This window comes from Lethenteron reissneri, chromosome 56 (genome assembly GCF_015708825.2).
Source record: "Lethenteron reissneri isolate LAM-NWPU_2019-01 chromosome 56, ASM1570882v1, whole genome shotgun sequence".
In the NCBI taxonomy this organism is placed as follows: Eukaryota; Metazoa; Chordata; class Hyperoartia; order Petromyzontiformes; family Petromyzontidae; genus Lethenteron; species Lethenteron reissneri.
This window is the reverse complement of record NC_083834.1, coordinates 9,814,839-9,830,893: the sequence shown is the minus strand read 5'-3', so window position 1 is coordinate 9,830,893 and position 16,055 is coordinate 9,814,839. Positions and strand designations below refer to the sequence as shown.

The 16,055-nt window shown below is 56.4% G+C and overlaps 1 protein-coding gene across 2 annotated transcripts in view; it reads left to right on the top strand.

Annotated features, from left to right (window-relative positions):
* Positions 1 to 16,055, top strand: part of DDX10 (DEAD-box helicase 10) — a 37,263-nt gene that overhangs the window by 12,433 nt on the left and 8,775 nt on the right. Inside the window, exons 11-17 of one of the 2 annotated variants that reach the window (XM_061574619.1) lie at positions 635 to 722; positions 2,081 to 2,169; positions 4,550 to 4,701; positions 5,621 to 5,781; positions 6,792 to 6,998; positions 11,884 to 12,015; positions 12,538 to 12,711. In XM_061574619.1, coding sequence (XP_061430603.1) covers positions 635 to 722; positions 2,081 to 2,169; positions 4,550 to 4,701; positions 5,621 to 5,781; positions 6,792 to 6,998; positions 11,884 to 12,015; positions 12,538 to 12,711 — 1,003 coding nt within the window. Of the gene's footprint in view, positions 1 to 634; positions 723 to 2,080; positions 2,170 to 4,549; positions 4,702 to 5,620; positions 5,782 to 6,791; positions 7,011 to 11,883; positions 12,016 to 12,537; positions 12,712 to 16,055 lie in introns of both variants that reach the window. The other variant, XM_061574618.1, reaches the window with a different exon arrangement.

Below are 16,055 nucleotides of genomic sequence, written 5' to 3'. Positions count from 1 at the left end.
CCTCGGACAAGAAGGCCCAGGAACGTTTTAAATATTCACCGTTGTTATCGGTCTTGACCGGACATTGAACTCGGGCCGCTGGGTTACACTTCCACACTTCCATGCATGTACAGGTGTCCCATGTCTCATGTACAACCGTTTTGTCAAGTTTGCTGCTCGCCGTAGGCCTCCCCACGCCCGTGTTTATCCATGAAAACGTCGCTTGGGTCTCAAGGCTCCTTGTCAACAGAGGGTGCTCTTCCAGCGGGATGTGTGGCCATGAATTCCGCAAGCAGTGAGAGTTTGGCTTCATGTGGCAGGAACTGGAGAACCTGGAGACTACCCACACACACACACACGAGGATAATAACATTGCTCCACACAGATGGATTTATGAATCCATTGTTGTGCTGCCATCTCCGGGTCGCCTCTCTCAGCACAAGCCTATAACACCTGGTATCCCCGGCAGTTCCCCACCGCAGCACTAACCATACTCGAGCTCGGAGCGATGCGATCGCCGGGGATCGGTGCCACGCAGGGTCGGGGGGGGGGGGAAGGATTACTATAGCTCGTGGAGGACTGCCTTCATCCAGCAGTGGAGTGAACATGACTGACTGGGTTGACGCGCGTGTGACGCTCTCTCGCGTGTGTGCAGGGTCAACCCGGATAAACTGAAGGATGTGCGCGGAAAGCTGGAGGGCTTCCTGGCGCAGGAGAAGGAACTGAAGGAGCGGGCTCAGCGGGTAAGCGGCGCGGCGGGCGTTGACGTCACGGTGACGTCACGGTGACGTGCGACAATGAGCACGAGTGCAAGAGAGAGTGCCTGAGTGAGTTCCTGAATGAGCCACCCGTCTGACAATGAGCAAGAGCAAGAGAGAGTGCCTGAGTGAGTTCCTGAATGAGCCGCCCGTCTGACAATGAGCAAGAGAGCAAGAGAGAGTGCCTGAGTGAGTTCCTGAATGAGCCGCCCGTCTGACAATGAGCAAGAGAGCAAGAGAGAGTGCCTGAGCGAGTTCCTGAATGAGCCGCCCGTCTGACAATGAGCAAGAGAGCAAGAGAGAGTGCCTGAGTGAGTTCCTGAATGAGCCGCCCGTCTGACAATGAGCACGAGAGCAAGTGAGAGTGCCTGAGTGAGTTCCTGAATGAGCCACCCACCATGTGGAGCGAGACGTCGCGCCGACGAGCACGCGGTAAAACCCGGCGGCACCGGAGAGAGAGAATGCGTAAGTGCGAGTGTGCACATCGTCATGTGTGCGAGTGGTAGCGTCGTGGCGAGTGCACTGTTCAGTCCACTGCTGGATGAAGTCATCCCTCGACGAGCTGTCGATGCCCGCTCACGGCCAACATCAGTAATGATTATCTGGACCGGTCCAGGGCCTCCCCTAGGCTGACTCAGCCTTAAATGAATACACGTTGCGTTGTGCAAGCATCGGCACTTGGAAGACAAAGGCGGCCGCTCGTGGTGTTGGCCACCCGCCCCCTCGTGTGCCGTGCTGGCCTTCATCTGTGCTTATTAAGCGCACTTGCCCCAACAGGCTGTTAAAGGCTATACGGGGGATCTTTGTGTAGTCCTGTTATTGATGGTGTTTAAACGTCTTCTCCAAAGATAAAATCTCGGCTGTGCTATTGGCCTTGAGCCGTGTGGCCCTTAGTGTTCCAGAACGCACTGTGGAAGCGGATACCACAGAGCTACCTCTGAGATCTCTTAAAGCCGCCTGTTGTCCACACTATCAAGGGGTAATACCACTTTCCCCACCGGCCCTGCCACTGAAAGTCATGTTTGTCGCATGGCGGTAAAAGTATTTTTTATATTTTCAGGGCTGGAATTTAGTCAAATTTAAGTGCAAAAACAGATTTAACTCGATGGCGTTTGTCGTGCAGTCATCGGTGACCAGTCTGAGTCCACCAACTCGGCGCTGCACTAACATCAGTGGCGTATATTTGGACCCTGTCCTGGGTTTTCCCTCAACCAAACCATCACGTGGCATGGTCCTGTCGCCCTCCTGCGCCATGCCGGCCGTTGTCAGTGCTCGCAAGTAGCGCTTGCCCCAGCAGCGCTCGTGTCTACAGCGGGGTGGGGTGTTTGTGTGCGCGTGCGCAGTGCTTCATGTCGTACCTCCGTGCCGTCTACCTCATGAAGAACAAGGAGGTGTTCGATGTCACGCGGCTGCCGCTCCCGCAGTACGCACTGTGAGTACCCCTCCGCCACCTCCCTCGCGAAGAGGGCGTTCAGAGTCACGCTTGTCGGATCGGTCTGGAAAAATCGAGCGGAGATAAGTGACGATGGTTAGACATTGAAAGAGCGCGCTGTCGTCACGCCCCTCTCGCCCGCCGTGCAGCCGCGAGGCCGCGGTTTGAGTCTTCGGTTTGAGTCTTCGGTTGAGTCTTCGGTTGAGTCTTCGGTTGAGTCTTCGGTTGAGTCTTCGGTTTGAGTCTTCGGTTTGAGTCTTCGGTTTGAGTCTTCGGTTGAGTCTTCGGTTGAGTCTTCGGGTCACGTTTGAGGTGTGAGAGAGAGACATCGTCGTCCTTCAGTTGTTTCAGCAACAGCGAGTTACAGGCGGTGGGTTCAGCGCACTGACAGATAGACCCTCCCTCCCCCCACCATAGGAATGTGGAATTTCCATCACCGGTTCGTGGCTGTCAACAGGAGATGAGCAAAATGCCTTGGTGCTCATTTGAGCAGCAGGATCTCCCTCTGTTTTGCTTGGAAATGCGTGAAATTATGTGAAGGTCTTGACAAAGATGTTTCATTTGTCCTTAAAAATACACAAGCGGAAACGTTTAAATCTGAAACTCATGTCTCATGGCCGCAGCCTGCGGCGTCCCCAATTGTCCGACATGAGTGTGCAGCTTCGTTAACCAAATCATCCACGTGCAGTTACAGATATTGGTTCGACCGTCGTGTTACGGATGCCGGTCGCATAGCAGAGTGTGTAAGAGAGAGCCCCCGTCCCCCTTATTGCGCTGTGAGATTTCCAAATGGATTCTTTGTCCTCGTGAAATGCCGTTTGTTTGGCCGAGTTGGATGGAAAACTTCTTGGGGTGGTGGCGCTGCCCAGCTGTGTCGCGTTCGACGTTTTTTCGCAGAGGATTCCGCGGTTCCAATCCTGGCGGTCGGTCCCGGTCAACGCCACTCAGGGTGTATTGACAGTAAACGTTATTTGCGCCACCTACTTTGCTCTCGGTGGACGTTAAAGATCCCGTGACGTTGCGCGAAAAGAGCAGGCCAATGCGTGCCGGTGTCATGGTCTAAATTTTTAAAAATTACCGCTGCAGATTAATTACTCGGTTGGGAATTCGCAGAGCAACGTCACCCCCCCCCCCCCCCATACTGTGTGAATCAACTTCAGCCTATGGCTGTGAAACATAATGCTTCAGCTATAGGTTTGGATTGTGAGAATGGCGCAGATACCGAATGTACCTAATGAAACTGAAATAAGACTGAAGGCAATTAAAGTGGGTGCACGATAGGTGTGGAGGCCTCTGTGGTTCGGGTGAGTCAGGCCATCTTGGCACAAGGTGGTGGCACTCTTGGGGTGGTGATTGAGAGTGGACGCCCCAGAAACCAAACCTTGTGGCCAAGGCAGCTGCTGCACAGCCAGACCGCAGTTCCCCCCGGGATGAGAACGGCGCTACTTCGACAACGAGAGGCAGACGGTCACGGTGCGGGTTCCTGCATTCGTACCGTCGTCGGCGTCATCATCAACCTCTTCATCTTATTGAAATGTTTATTGCGCCTTTTCCAAGGCGCTTTACAGCTCTTATAACATTGTAGATAAGATGGTAGTGGTCTTTTGTGATGAAGAATGGGGTTACTAAAAGGGGTGGTGACATTTGAGTGACAGTAGAACAGGCGGGAGTGTCAAGGAGGGGTTCGGGGTAGGCCTAGTGGGGGGGTGGGGGGGTGGGCACGAGAAAAGTGAGGTATTGCGTTGAGAAGATGAGGGGGTGGGGGGTCGTCTTCGTGCAACGTCCTCGTGGGCGCGATCCCGCCTTGGGCTGCTGCTCCGCCGTTAGTCTCGACCGCCGGCCATCGTGCCTTCTGGCCACGGACGCGTCCTCTCCGAAGCCGCTGTTGCTTTCCGTAGATGTCAATGCGACGCCTCGGATGTTACAGATCATTCTTCATTCGTGTATTTTAAATCTTTTGTTCGTGTTAACCGCGGATGTTCATTGCCAAAAATCGCATGAAGGTTTTCTATTTTTATTAAATTACTCATATGTTTTAAATAATTGTCTATTAGTTTTAATGCGCTTCTCTTTGAAGGTGCATTAGCGATGACTGATGCTTTATTAAGCATCGGATCATTCCCTGTGCAAACCAGTGATTGGCCACCCAAAGCCACAAACTGGATTGGCACGTCTGATCACGCGAGCTGTCAACATCGTCAGCCATGCTCTATCCACTGCCGGATGAAGGCCTTCCCAAGCCGCCACCGTCTCCCAGTCTCGGGAAGCAGCAATCCGTCTCGCTCCTGCGCACGTGCAGCGCCGCGGGTCACAAGCGGAGCGAGAAATACGAGAGGGCGATCGACTCGACCGCCATGACCTCTGAACACCTCTCGCGCAGGTCTCTGGGACTTGCCGTGGCTCCCCGCATCCGCTTCCTGCAGAGGGAAGCGCAGCAAAGGAGGGCAGCCGCCCAGAAAGAGGCGGCCCAGTGCACGCTGGGAACGGAGGGGGCCAGCACGAAGGCCGCGCCCCAGCGGAGAGCGTCAGAAGGTGCCGCGCCTCGGCTTCCCACTCTCACAATGTGTTTGCAACTTATTTACATCAGAGCTGTGGCATGGTGGTGACAATTTCAATCGTTGCACTGTTTGAAATGTATCCATAAAAAAAAAATTTGGCTTCAGTACGATGAATTAGCGTTGTTTGGTATCCCTTCCGGCCACGAAGTGTCCCGTGCTCAACCCCCACGGACTTGTCTTGAGCTTAAACAATAATTTGGTTAAATTTGTTTATTATAATCGATTCATCTGTTTTATGTGTATAAAATAAAGAAAGTTATGATCATCATCAGATCATCATCAGTCTTGACCAACTCCACTGCTGGATGGAGGGTTCCCCAAGGCGTGGCCGCCATCTCTCGCGACCCTGCGCCGTAACGATCCGCCTAGCAAGCAGCAACAGTAGCAGCTGCTTGCTGCGGACAACGTTATTTGATCGCCGCCACCTCCTCGCTGGTGGACGGCCTCTCCTGCCTCCCCGCTCCGTGACTGCCGCTCCGTCGCGGTTCTTGACGTCGCTGCCTGCTCCCCGCTCAAGCCCAGCGGAGCACAGTTCATGGCACGTCAATCAAATCAACATTTTAAAAAAATCTCAGAGCTGGAATTTAGCCAATTCAATTTGTCGTTGTCGTGACTTGAATCGATTAAACCGATGCCCTTCCAATTGCCGAACGCGACCACCCGCCTGCAATCGCTCGTGAATTGGCTCACACCTTCATATATATAGAGGACCGCAGAGCTTGGAGGCGGAATTTGGCACCAGCGCAGCGCTTGGCTGCTGCCGCCTTCCCTGTGCGTTTGATTCCTCCTCCCCGCGCGATACAAGTTAACGTTATTATAATAATTGTAATCATCGTGCCACGCGTGCTAACAGAGTAGCGCTTGCGCCGCCCAGTTCCCGTCGCCGCGTTCAGAAGGGGCGTCCGACTCGGAGACGGAGCTGAACGCGTTCCGCGAGCACCTGCGGCAGGGGGCGGAGCGGGGCCACTCGGCGAGCGGCGGCCCAGCCACGACCACGACCACCAAGACCACCACGACGGCGCCGCCGCCGCACGACTCCTCGTCCAGCGAAGAGGTGCACTAGACAGCCACGCGACTCACGACGACGTTTGTTGCGCGCCAACGCTTTGCGGCCCAGGTTGAGTGCGGCGATGCATTCGCTCCGTCTGTGAGGGGGCACATATCGTGATGGGTACTCTGCAAGATCTGACCGTGTCTGTCCAGTGCTCGCTGAGCTGCGTTGGACTACGGTTGCTGAACGAATACATTGAGGTCGCACTCATTACACACGAAGTGCTCGTCAAGGAACATAAACCATCACTCGTGCGCTTGGTGATGATGATGTGTAGGTTGAGGTGGAAGGAGGGGGAGACACGGAGTGGGATGGTGATGATGATGTGCAGGATGAGGTGGAAGGGGGGGGAGACAGGGAGTGGGATGGTGATGATGTGCAGGATGAGGTGGAAGGGGGGGGAGACAGGGAGTGGGATGGTGATGATGTGCAGGATGAGGTGGAAGGGGGGGGAGACAAGGAGTGGGATGGTGATGATGTGCAGGATGAGGTGGAAGGGGGGGGGAGACACGGAGTGGGATGGTGATGATGTGCAGGATGAGGTGGAAGGGGGGGGAGACAGGGAGTGGGATGGTGATGATGTGCAGGATGAGGTGGAAGGGGGGGGAGACAGGGAGTGGGATGGTGATGATGTGCAGGATGAGGTGGAAGGGGGGGGAGACACGGAGTGGGATGGTGATGATGTGCAGGATGAGGTGGAAGGGGGGGGAGACAGGGAGTGGGATGGTGATGATGTGCAGGATGAGGTGGAAGGGGGGGGAGACACGGAGTGGGATGGTGATGATGTGCAGGATGAGGTGGAAGGGGGGGGAGACACGGAGTGGGATGGTGATGATGTGCAGGATGAGGTGGAAGGGGGGGGAGACAGGGAGTGGGATGGTGGTGATGATGTGCAGGATGAGGTGGAAGGGGGAGACACGGAGTGGGATGGTGGTGATGATGTGTAGGGGGAGGTGGAAGCGGGAGACATGGATGATGATGATGATGATGTTGGTGTTGGTGTTGTGGTGCAGGATGAGGAGGAAGGGGGTGACACGGAGGAGGAGGAGGACGATGATGAAGAGGCAGTGGACGCTGCCCCCCCACCAAAGTTCTCGTTGGGTCAGGAGGAGGACGATGACGACGACGATGACGAGGGCGCGGAGCTGCTGAGCGTGAAGCGGCGCGACGTGTTTGGGGTGCGGGGGGCGTCGCAGGCGACGGACGAGGTGGAGGACGAGGTGGAGGACGAGGTGAGTTCTGCGGAGCTGGAATTGCGTTGAGGCCACCGGGACACCATTCTGCCCTGGGGGAAGAGACAATTTGATTTATTTATTTTATATTGTCAAATATTTCAAAAGTTCATGTCCACCGCAAGCATGCCGTGCGGTTTATCGCATTCTCCGCGTTTGGATTTCATTTAAATCTAAACCGCTCGGTGGAAAACACGGAACGCGCGGTCCACCCCCCCCCCCCGCTCCCCCGGCAGCGTCGGGATGACCGGGGTCAGCGTCGTCGCGGACTCTCGCGACGACGCCACCGGCGACGGGGGGGGGAGGGAGGGATGGTGAGGTGGTGGGAGGAGGGCGGGGGGTGGTGGGGGGGTCACAAGAGCCGTGCGTGCTCGGTAGCTCGAGGGCGCCATGCCGAGTGCACGCGGATCACTCTCAAGTCCACCGCCGCTATCACTTTGTCCGGCTCCGAGCGAGCTGTTGCGCAACAAGGTAGAACTACGTACGGTTTTTTCTTTTGCTCATCTCCGCCCGGGGCTCGTCGCGGATGGCTCGCGCGCATTGCTCGCCGCTCACAAGTGTCACCGGCGCTATTTCTCAATCCATCGTGTTGCTGCGACCGCGGATTCCCCCCCGGGGCGGGAGGTGGGGGTCACGGGCAGTGACGGACGGCAGACGCGGCGCGAAACAGAGGCCCGTTCATCGCTGGGCCCCCCGCGGCAAGCCGCCATCGCCGGGGCCCCGCGGCAAGGACGCCACCGCGTTGTCGCCGGTGATTGATGGCGCTCGGGGGGCCGGCCACCGCCACTCCTCCCCGTTTCCACCGATCCTCTTTTTTCCCTCGCCACGTGCCGAGACTTCCCCTTGCTGCGGGGGCCACGTCTGAATGGGGACCGGGCGTTGCCCTGTGTGCCTGTGTGCGTGTGCTCGCTAACAGCACTTGCCCCAGCAGTCTGTTGTTAAGACTATGGACAATCTTTGTCTTTGGCGGTACGAATCCACCGACCATCCATCCCCCCACCTGACCAAGCGTCAGCCGAGCGATCGGGATGCGTAACCAATTCGCCCTCGCAACCGCGTCTGAGCGAGCGGCCGCATGACGGGATTATTTCCCACGTGGTCAGGAGTGCGCGGAGTTGATGCCGGGACCTGCGGCGTACGACTCTTGCCCCCCTTCGGTGCACGTCGGTCCGTTTTAACGGCGGCGGTGGCGTCGTTCGTTACCATCGATCGATGTTGAAATCGCGCAGGAAACCGCCGGCGCGTTCTCTTGCTCGTTATCGGTCGGGTTTTACTCGTTAATTAGTCGCTGCTTCGCAGCGGCAAGTGTCAACAGCGTGTTCAGGATCGCAACGAGCGAATCGTGGTTGGAAGTGCGTCACGTGACCACGGACTTACTTCGCCGCACACCTCTGAGCAAGCCGCGTGACAGGAGAGGGAAAGAGCCTGTAAGCAACCAGCTGTGCAACTGCTCGTTCCTGGGTGCAGACACCACTCCACACATGCGATTCGGTTGCATGCAACTAAGTTGCACACGCCGATCGCTTGGGTTTAGCCAAGCCCTCTGGCCTGCTTGATCGACCCACTGACCAACTAAGCCCAACCCAACCCAAGCATCCTTTTAAAGTCGTCCCATAATTCATGGGCCGCCAGCCAGCATGTGCCGGGTATCTGGCACCAAAGATGCCATCGCCCTGACGCTGGCACCGTGCCGCCGCTGCCGGTAACACGAGGAGGCCCGTGGTGACTGCGGGGGGGAGGGAGGGGGGGTGTGGTCGTGGTGGTGGCGGCGCGGTGGGATGGGGCGAAAATCTGCGTTTAACGAGCGTGTTTCAGCACAAGTGCCGGCATGCCAATGCCAGCACGGTGGTTGGCTGGGCGCTGCTGCTGCTGCTGTCACTAAGGTTGAGCCTGTCGCCCCGGGCTTGCACTGTTGAAGGGGTCTTGATAGAAATCCGCGGAAGCCGTTCAAAGATGTGCAAGCCTTTTTAACGGGTCCCGAGGTCCACAACCCCCCCCGCCAGTTTTACCATCCCACCATGACCATCGTGGTGAAGTATGGTCAAACAACAAGAATTAGTTTCCGCTCGCCACGAAGTGACCGCAGTATCAGCACAGTGCTTTTGCGCCCTTTTGAGGTGCACTTGGAGCCCATGTGAAGGTGCCAAAGGCTCGCAAGCAGGAAGTCACGTGGCAGACCCCCCCCCCCCCCCAGGTGTTACGGGTTTGTGGTCAAACAACCTCCCGTGACTGACCCGGCACGGCGAGTCTTCACACAGCCGTGGATTGACCGTGGAGGGTCAGCGCAGCGATCTGCTTTTGTGTGTTTAAGTTCGTTGTCTTTCCCCAGCACCTCCGATTAGCACGGTTGCCTATTTACGGTGGAAAAGAATTCCAGCACACATTTATACACACACACGACACCTCCGATTAGCACGGTTGGCTACATATGGTGCGAAAGAAGTTCAACATACGAGGAAGGGGGTGTGAATAAAATTATTATTATTACAGTTCGTGATGAATATGTCGAAGTTTCAGTGTTTCGCGTGTTCACGTGTTCACGTGTTCTCACTGCAGCAAGCCCGGGACATTTTTCCCCCGTCTTGGTGTGGCTCAAACAGGTTTGGCCGCCTCCGCACTTTGTTTTCTGCCGCCCTAAGTGATCGTCGGGGGTTCGGCGCAAGGCACACGATTTGGGTGAGACCTCGCGGCCTCCCGCCGGTCTTCCTTGCACGCGCCTCGTCGTCAATCCACTGCTGGATGAGAGCAGAGATTGCGTCGTTCACATCGGCCGTGATCAGTCCGCTGCTCGGTGAATACCTCCCCGTGCTGTCGCAGTCTCTTCACGGTCCTATGGCGTCCATAGCGCCCCCGCACGCCGGCTCGTTCCATCGCTACCCTGCGCCTGCTCGCAATTCCGCTCAAGAGAGACGGGAAGAGGAGTGCACGGGCCCAGGGAATGTACGCAGCTTAGAGCGGCATTGACCAGGAAGCGAAGTGGGCATGCGCAGGATGATGGCACACTGGCGAAGACTGATGGTGGCGAGGCAGCTTGGTGGGGTAAAGTGTGGGTACACCCACCACTTCCAAAGACTGCTGGTCTGTGTAAAACGGGAGATCGAACACCACTCTCATAATCACCAGAAGTGGCATGAGTAAGTAAAGAAATTGCAGGGCTGCACCTTGGCTTAAGTGTGATGTATGATGCACGTGTCAAGGTTAACTCTTCGGTGCCTTGGAGTGTTTTTCTGATTGAAGGCTCGATCTGAATGTTGATTTCACTCGACGTATTACGTGTGTTAGTACGTATGTGTATTAGGTAGCTTTGTGGGGGAGCGGTGGCGCAGTGGTTAGCACACTGCGCTACGAACCCGGCGTCCCGGGTTCGGTGACGAATATCTGAACCGGCCCCGGGCCTCCCCTCGGTCGATGCAGCCTTACATGAGTACCTGGTGCAGTGTGCTGACATCAGTGCTGGGGAGACAAAGGCATCTGGACATGGTGCTGACGACACCAGCCCCAAGGTGCGCCGTTCCGGCTTTATTAGGTGCTCGCTAACAGCACTGAGTTCCAACAGTCTCTGCAGGCTATATGGGGGGGGGGGGGGGGGGGGGGGGTCTTTGTATGGGTAGTCAGCGGTGGCTTCAGTGGTTTGCGTAATGGGCTATGAACCGATGACCTGGGTTTGATACCCAGGCTTAGCGAACATTGAGTGAGTGGCAAGTGGAATCAGAACTTGACCCGGGTCTTCCCTGTGTCACCTCTGTCGGAAATTAGTACCCGGTACAGATACATTTCATTACTGGGGAGACAAAGGCAGCTGGGCGGGGTGCTGGCCACAACTCCACCACCCCCTCGGGCGCCGTAGTGCACTTAGCCCAACTGTCTGTGGGGAAACTGGAGATGTTTGTCTTGTGTGTGTGTGTTCCTGCGTGTGAATGCACGGGTGTGTGTGTGTGTGTGTGGCAATGCTTGTGAGTGTGTGTGGGTGCAAACCTGGTAACCCGAGATCGATCCCCACTCATGGTCAACACCGGTGAGGATTATCTGAACTGGTCCTGGGCCTCCCCTAGGTCGACTGAGCCTCAAATGAGTACCTGTTGTTGCAGTGTGTACCCATCGCCACTAAGGAGACAAAGGCGGATGGGCGTGGTCTCGGTAACCCACCCCCTCGTGTGCTGTGCCGGCCTTCATAGGTGCTCGCTAACAGCACTTGCCCCAACAATCTGTTAAAGGCTACACAGCCGTATGCTTAAAAGCATCATGTATATACCCTGCCGCACGGGAGTGTCCAGTTCAGCATCAACAGGTGACATCACCACGGCACCTGTGCTAGGGGCACGGGCACTTTGAGGCCACGTGAAATTCAGCATCTCGCGTCTCGCACACACAATACGCGTGAGCTAGCGGCCAGCGTTGACCCCATTCGAGTGGTCTCCAATAGTCCCGGCGACCAAGGGGAAGAGAAGACCCTCAGGCCTGATACTGATCGGGCAGATCTATGGTTCTCTGTGCTAGTTGGTGTGAGGGCACGTGGAGGGGGTTTTTGCGAGGATGGCAGACCTCAAGTCGCTGCGCCATCGCCCAAGACGCAGCCGCTGCGGGGTCCAACCGCCAGCAGGAACGACGTTGGTGACGTCGTGCGGTCGTCGCATCGACGGCTTTGGCTGCGATGGCATCTCGAGCCCGACCTCGCCCACGTCCCCCGTTGCTGTGTTTTCCCTATTTCCATTCCCCGTATTCATTCCTGTTGCTGTGTGCCCTTGTACCCTTCCGCATTCTGCTGTAATCTGCCCCCGATGCCTACTTCAACGAGGCCAATATTGTCACAGAAAGACCGTTGCTTGATTGGATTTACTGATCCCTGCGACCCCTCCCCCCCCCTCGCCTCCAGGTGACATCGCAGAAGAAGGAGCGGAGGGCCGGCGGCGGCAGCGGCCGTAACAGCCGCGTGCGCGAGGCCAAGCGCGTGCTCAAAAAGAAGCTCAAAGTGAACACTCGCGTCCTGTTCACCGACGAGGGCGAGGTGCGTGCCCAGCGCCATCGCCGGTGCAGTGCGATATAGGGATCCATTTAAAGATTCGCAAAACGACAGCACGTGGGAGCTCCTGCAGCTCGTGGTGCCACTTGTGGTGGTGGTGGTGACTGTGGTTGTGGTGGTGATTGTGGTGGTGATCATGTTGGTGCTGCTGGTTTTGGTGATTGTGGTGGTGGTGATCATTGTGGTGCTGCTGCTCATTGTGGTGGTGATGATTGTGGTGGTGGTGATCATGGTGGTGCTGCGCGTGGTGGTGGTGGTGATTGTGGTGGTGATCGTGGTGCTGGCCGCCCACCCCCTCGTGTACCGTGCCCGCCTCAATAGGTGCTACTCGCAAACAGCCCCTTGCCCCCTACAGTCTGTAAAGGCTACACGGGGGGGGATCTTTGTCTTTGGTGCTGATAGTGGTGGTGGTGTTTTTGTTGTTACACGAGCCTCCCCGGACTAAAGCGTACGGTGGCCATTCTGACGATGAGTGTGTGTGTGTCGCGTGCGTGCACACACGTGCAGAAGGTGCAGGCCTGGCCACCGATGCAGAGCATGGCTGCGCTTGACGACGATGAGGACGACGACGACGACGGGGGGCCGGGAGGCATCGACGTGCAGCAAGCGCGGAAGCGGCTGCACCGGGAGGACAAGGTGGACAAGGAGCTCTACCGGGAGAAGGTCAAGAAGAAGCACAGGGTGAGTGTGCTGCCTGCTACTGCTGCTGGTGCAGCAGGTGGTGGTGCTGGTGTAGAATATGGTGATCTGGGCTAGGGGTGGTGTCATCCCCCCCACCCACCCATGGTCACGCCTCTAATGTATGTAAGCGTGCGGGTGCATGTGCTACATACGTGCTTACATACATTCACCGTGTCCCATGGTGAATGAACAATAATAATATCGACTTGTGATGCGCCGCCACGCCGCAGTGTTTGCTCGCTCTCAAAGAGAGACGACTCGGAGACGTGAGGAGGGAGTCGCAGATGAGCGGGGAGGCCGCAGCAGTCGCGCGGGGTGGGGGTTTTGTCAACATTTTTGTGATCCACTAACCCTCCCCTCGCCTCCACAGTGCACGATTACAGGCCACGTGGATAGCCATCACCGCCTGCCAATTTACACATACTTTGTGTGCGAGTGTTTGTTGGGGTCTACGTGTATGAGAGAATGTGTGTAAGCGTGTGTGTGGTGTCCGATAAAGGCCGAGCGGTGGCGCAGTGGTTAGCGCGCTACCGCTACGAACATGGCAACCTGAGTTAGATTGCTGTTCATGGCCACCACCGGTGATGGCCTCCCCTAGGTCGACTCGGCCCCAAATGAGTACCTGGTGCGATGTGTAAACATCGCCACTAGGGAGACGAAGACGGTTGGGCTTGGTGCTGGCCACCCCCTCGTGTGCCTTCATAGGTGCTACTCTCTAACGGCACTTGTCCTGACAGTCTGTTAAGGCTATATGGGGGATCTTTGCCTTCGGTGTCAGATAAAGGTGCCTGTGTGTTTGTTATATTCGTATGTATGGCTGAGTGGGTGTGCGAGTGAGCGTGTGTATTTGTGCGAGCGTATGTGTGTTGGAACAGCGCTATCACTGCGCCATGCACCTGTTTGTGTGTGTGTTAGCGTGTGTGCATGTTAGTGTTAGCACGTGTATGTGTGTGTGTATTAGCGTGTGAGTTAGGTGGGGAGCGGTAGTGTAGTGGTTAGCGCTACGCTGCGCTATGAACCCGACGACCCGAGTTTCCATTCCCACTCACGGCCAACACCGGTGACGATTATCTGAACCGGTCCTGGGTGTCCCCTAGGTCGACTCAGCCTTCAATGAGTACCTGGTGCAGTGTGTAATTATCGCCACTGGGGAGACAAATGTGGTCGGGCGTGGTGCTGGCCACCCACCCCCTCGCGTGCCGTGCCGGCCTTCATAGGTGCTCGCTAACAGCACTTGCCCCTACAGTCTTTAGGCTATACCGGGGATTTTTGTCTTTGTGTCTGTTAGCACGTCAAGCACCGGAGTGTGTTAGCGTGTGCGCGTGTTAGTGTTGGTGCGTGTATGTGTGTGTGTATGTTAGTGCGTGTGTGCATTAGCACGGCACTGTCACCACGTGCACTGGCGTGCCAGGCCCCGGGCATCGCAGCCGCAGCAGACTGTGCTCCCCACCCCTTGCAAAAAGTCTCGTTTCAATCCGCTCCATCCGCCAGCCCACGGCAGAGATTTTACAGCTCAGGCGCGTCGCCGCATAATTTACTTTCATTAAATCTCTTTTATTGGATCATTTTTTCAGGGAAGAGCCGGGGATGCCGTCGCGTGAGATCCGATCGATCGGCAAATAAAACTCGCCATGCTTTTTTTTGTTCAATATCAGTCAAGTAACTTTTTCCCCCCGATTTCCCAAAGGGGTTTGACTCGGTACTGGTTGTTTAACCATACTTCACCATCCTGGTCAATGCGGCTTAGTGCCCAGAACCGGTTTAGGTATCACCCTCGCCACCTATGCCAGCAGTGACAGGGAATCAAATCCAGATCAGCGGGTTCATAGGTCAACGCACAACCTGCTGCGCCATGGCTCCACCAAAATGCTTCAGCACTCAAATTTTAGGGCACTAAGATGGGGCTTCTGGGTTGGTGGTGGTCCGTGGATTTTATCTGTTGTGGCTCTGGCAAGAAGAGAGTATTCGTGGCCGTGGCGGGCATTAGCAAGTAACCGTGGCCTCTTGTGGACCATAGCCATGGCAAGTATTATTTGGTACTCGCCTTGGGAAGTATTTGGCCTTGGCTGTGGCAAGTAGTGTCTGGTGACCACTACCTGCTGTAGGCAAGGACCGTGGCAAGCTGCAAGGGAGTGGCCGCGGCAGACCGTGTGTAGTGGCCACAATCTGTTATGGGCGGTGGCGCTGACTGGTGGGTGGCTGAGAGGTAGCAGCCGTGGCAGGCTGCCACGGCGGCTGGCTTGCCTCTCGCCCCTCACGGCATGGCAGGTTCGGGCGTTTCCACCGTGCTCGCCACGTGGCGGTGCCAAATCGTGGGCACGCCGCTGCTAAATCGGGCGCCCGGTTCGTCTCCCTCCGCCGCGCCAGGCGCGGTTCACAAGAGAGAGGCTGGAGGACGACCAGTCGAGCCGGGGGGGCTGGCGCTGTTGCTTGCGCCAGCGCGGCCCACCAATCGGTTTTACAGTCGTGCCACGCATGCATGTGCGTGCGTGTAAGAATAATCAGCTGCTTGCAATAAATACAATAGCTGTGCACATGGCAAAGCGGCATGGCAATGTGCCGAGCGGAGGTTTGCCATGACGGGCGTTCACAAACAAAATGTAAAAGCTTAAATTGGAAGGAAGACGCCCGCTGGTCAGTGCCGGTCAGTGACGGTGGAGAGCAGCGTGGACATGGCAGCAGGGAAGTAGACGACGACTTTCCTGCGTTTCCGTCTGCTACGTAGATGGTTTGTTGGAATCGCGTTAAAAGGTGGCTGGGGGGGGGGGGCTGTACGAACGACAGAACGTGTGTGCAGATTAGAGACATCGTATTCGCCGTTAAGAAAAGTGAGTGAGCTTGGACGGTTTGTTGCATCGCGAGAGATGGCGACGGCGTGGGGGAGGCCTTCGCCCAGCCGTGGGTAGATCGCGGTTCGTGGCCATTCAAGGCGCTAGCTTGTTTAAGCTGAGAGCTTGGTGGTGCCACCATCGTTGTGATTTGAGGTGACACTGGTGGAGCGGTGGGGCATGGCGCACAAGCCAACAAGCACGGCTTAGAGGGCTTACCGAGTGGTTTGTTTGGATTATCAGCGGTAGCCAAGGTATACAGAAATAATTGACCGACAATGGTTAACCACGACACTGGATTTCATAAACCTATGTTACGATAAGTCATTAAATTTTGGGTTGGGCCACGTAATGATTTTATCAAATTTGTGTCGTCAAGACCAAAATCGGGTCAGAAAATTAAAGCCCCCTGCCCGAGTTGGCGCAAACAGTGGAACGGGGGGTGGTGGTTCCGGTGGTGGTGCGGGTGCTGCTGCAGGTGCCGGAACTTTGAGTGGGCCCACGAGTTCCGTGGTT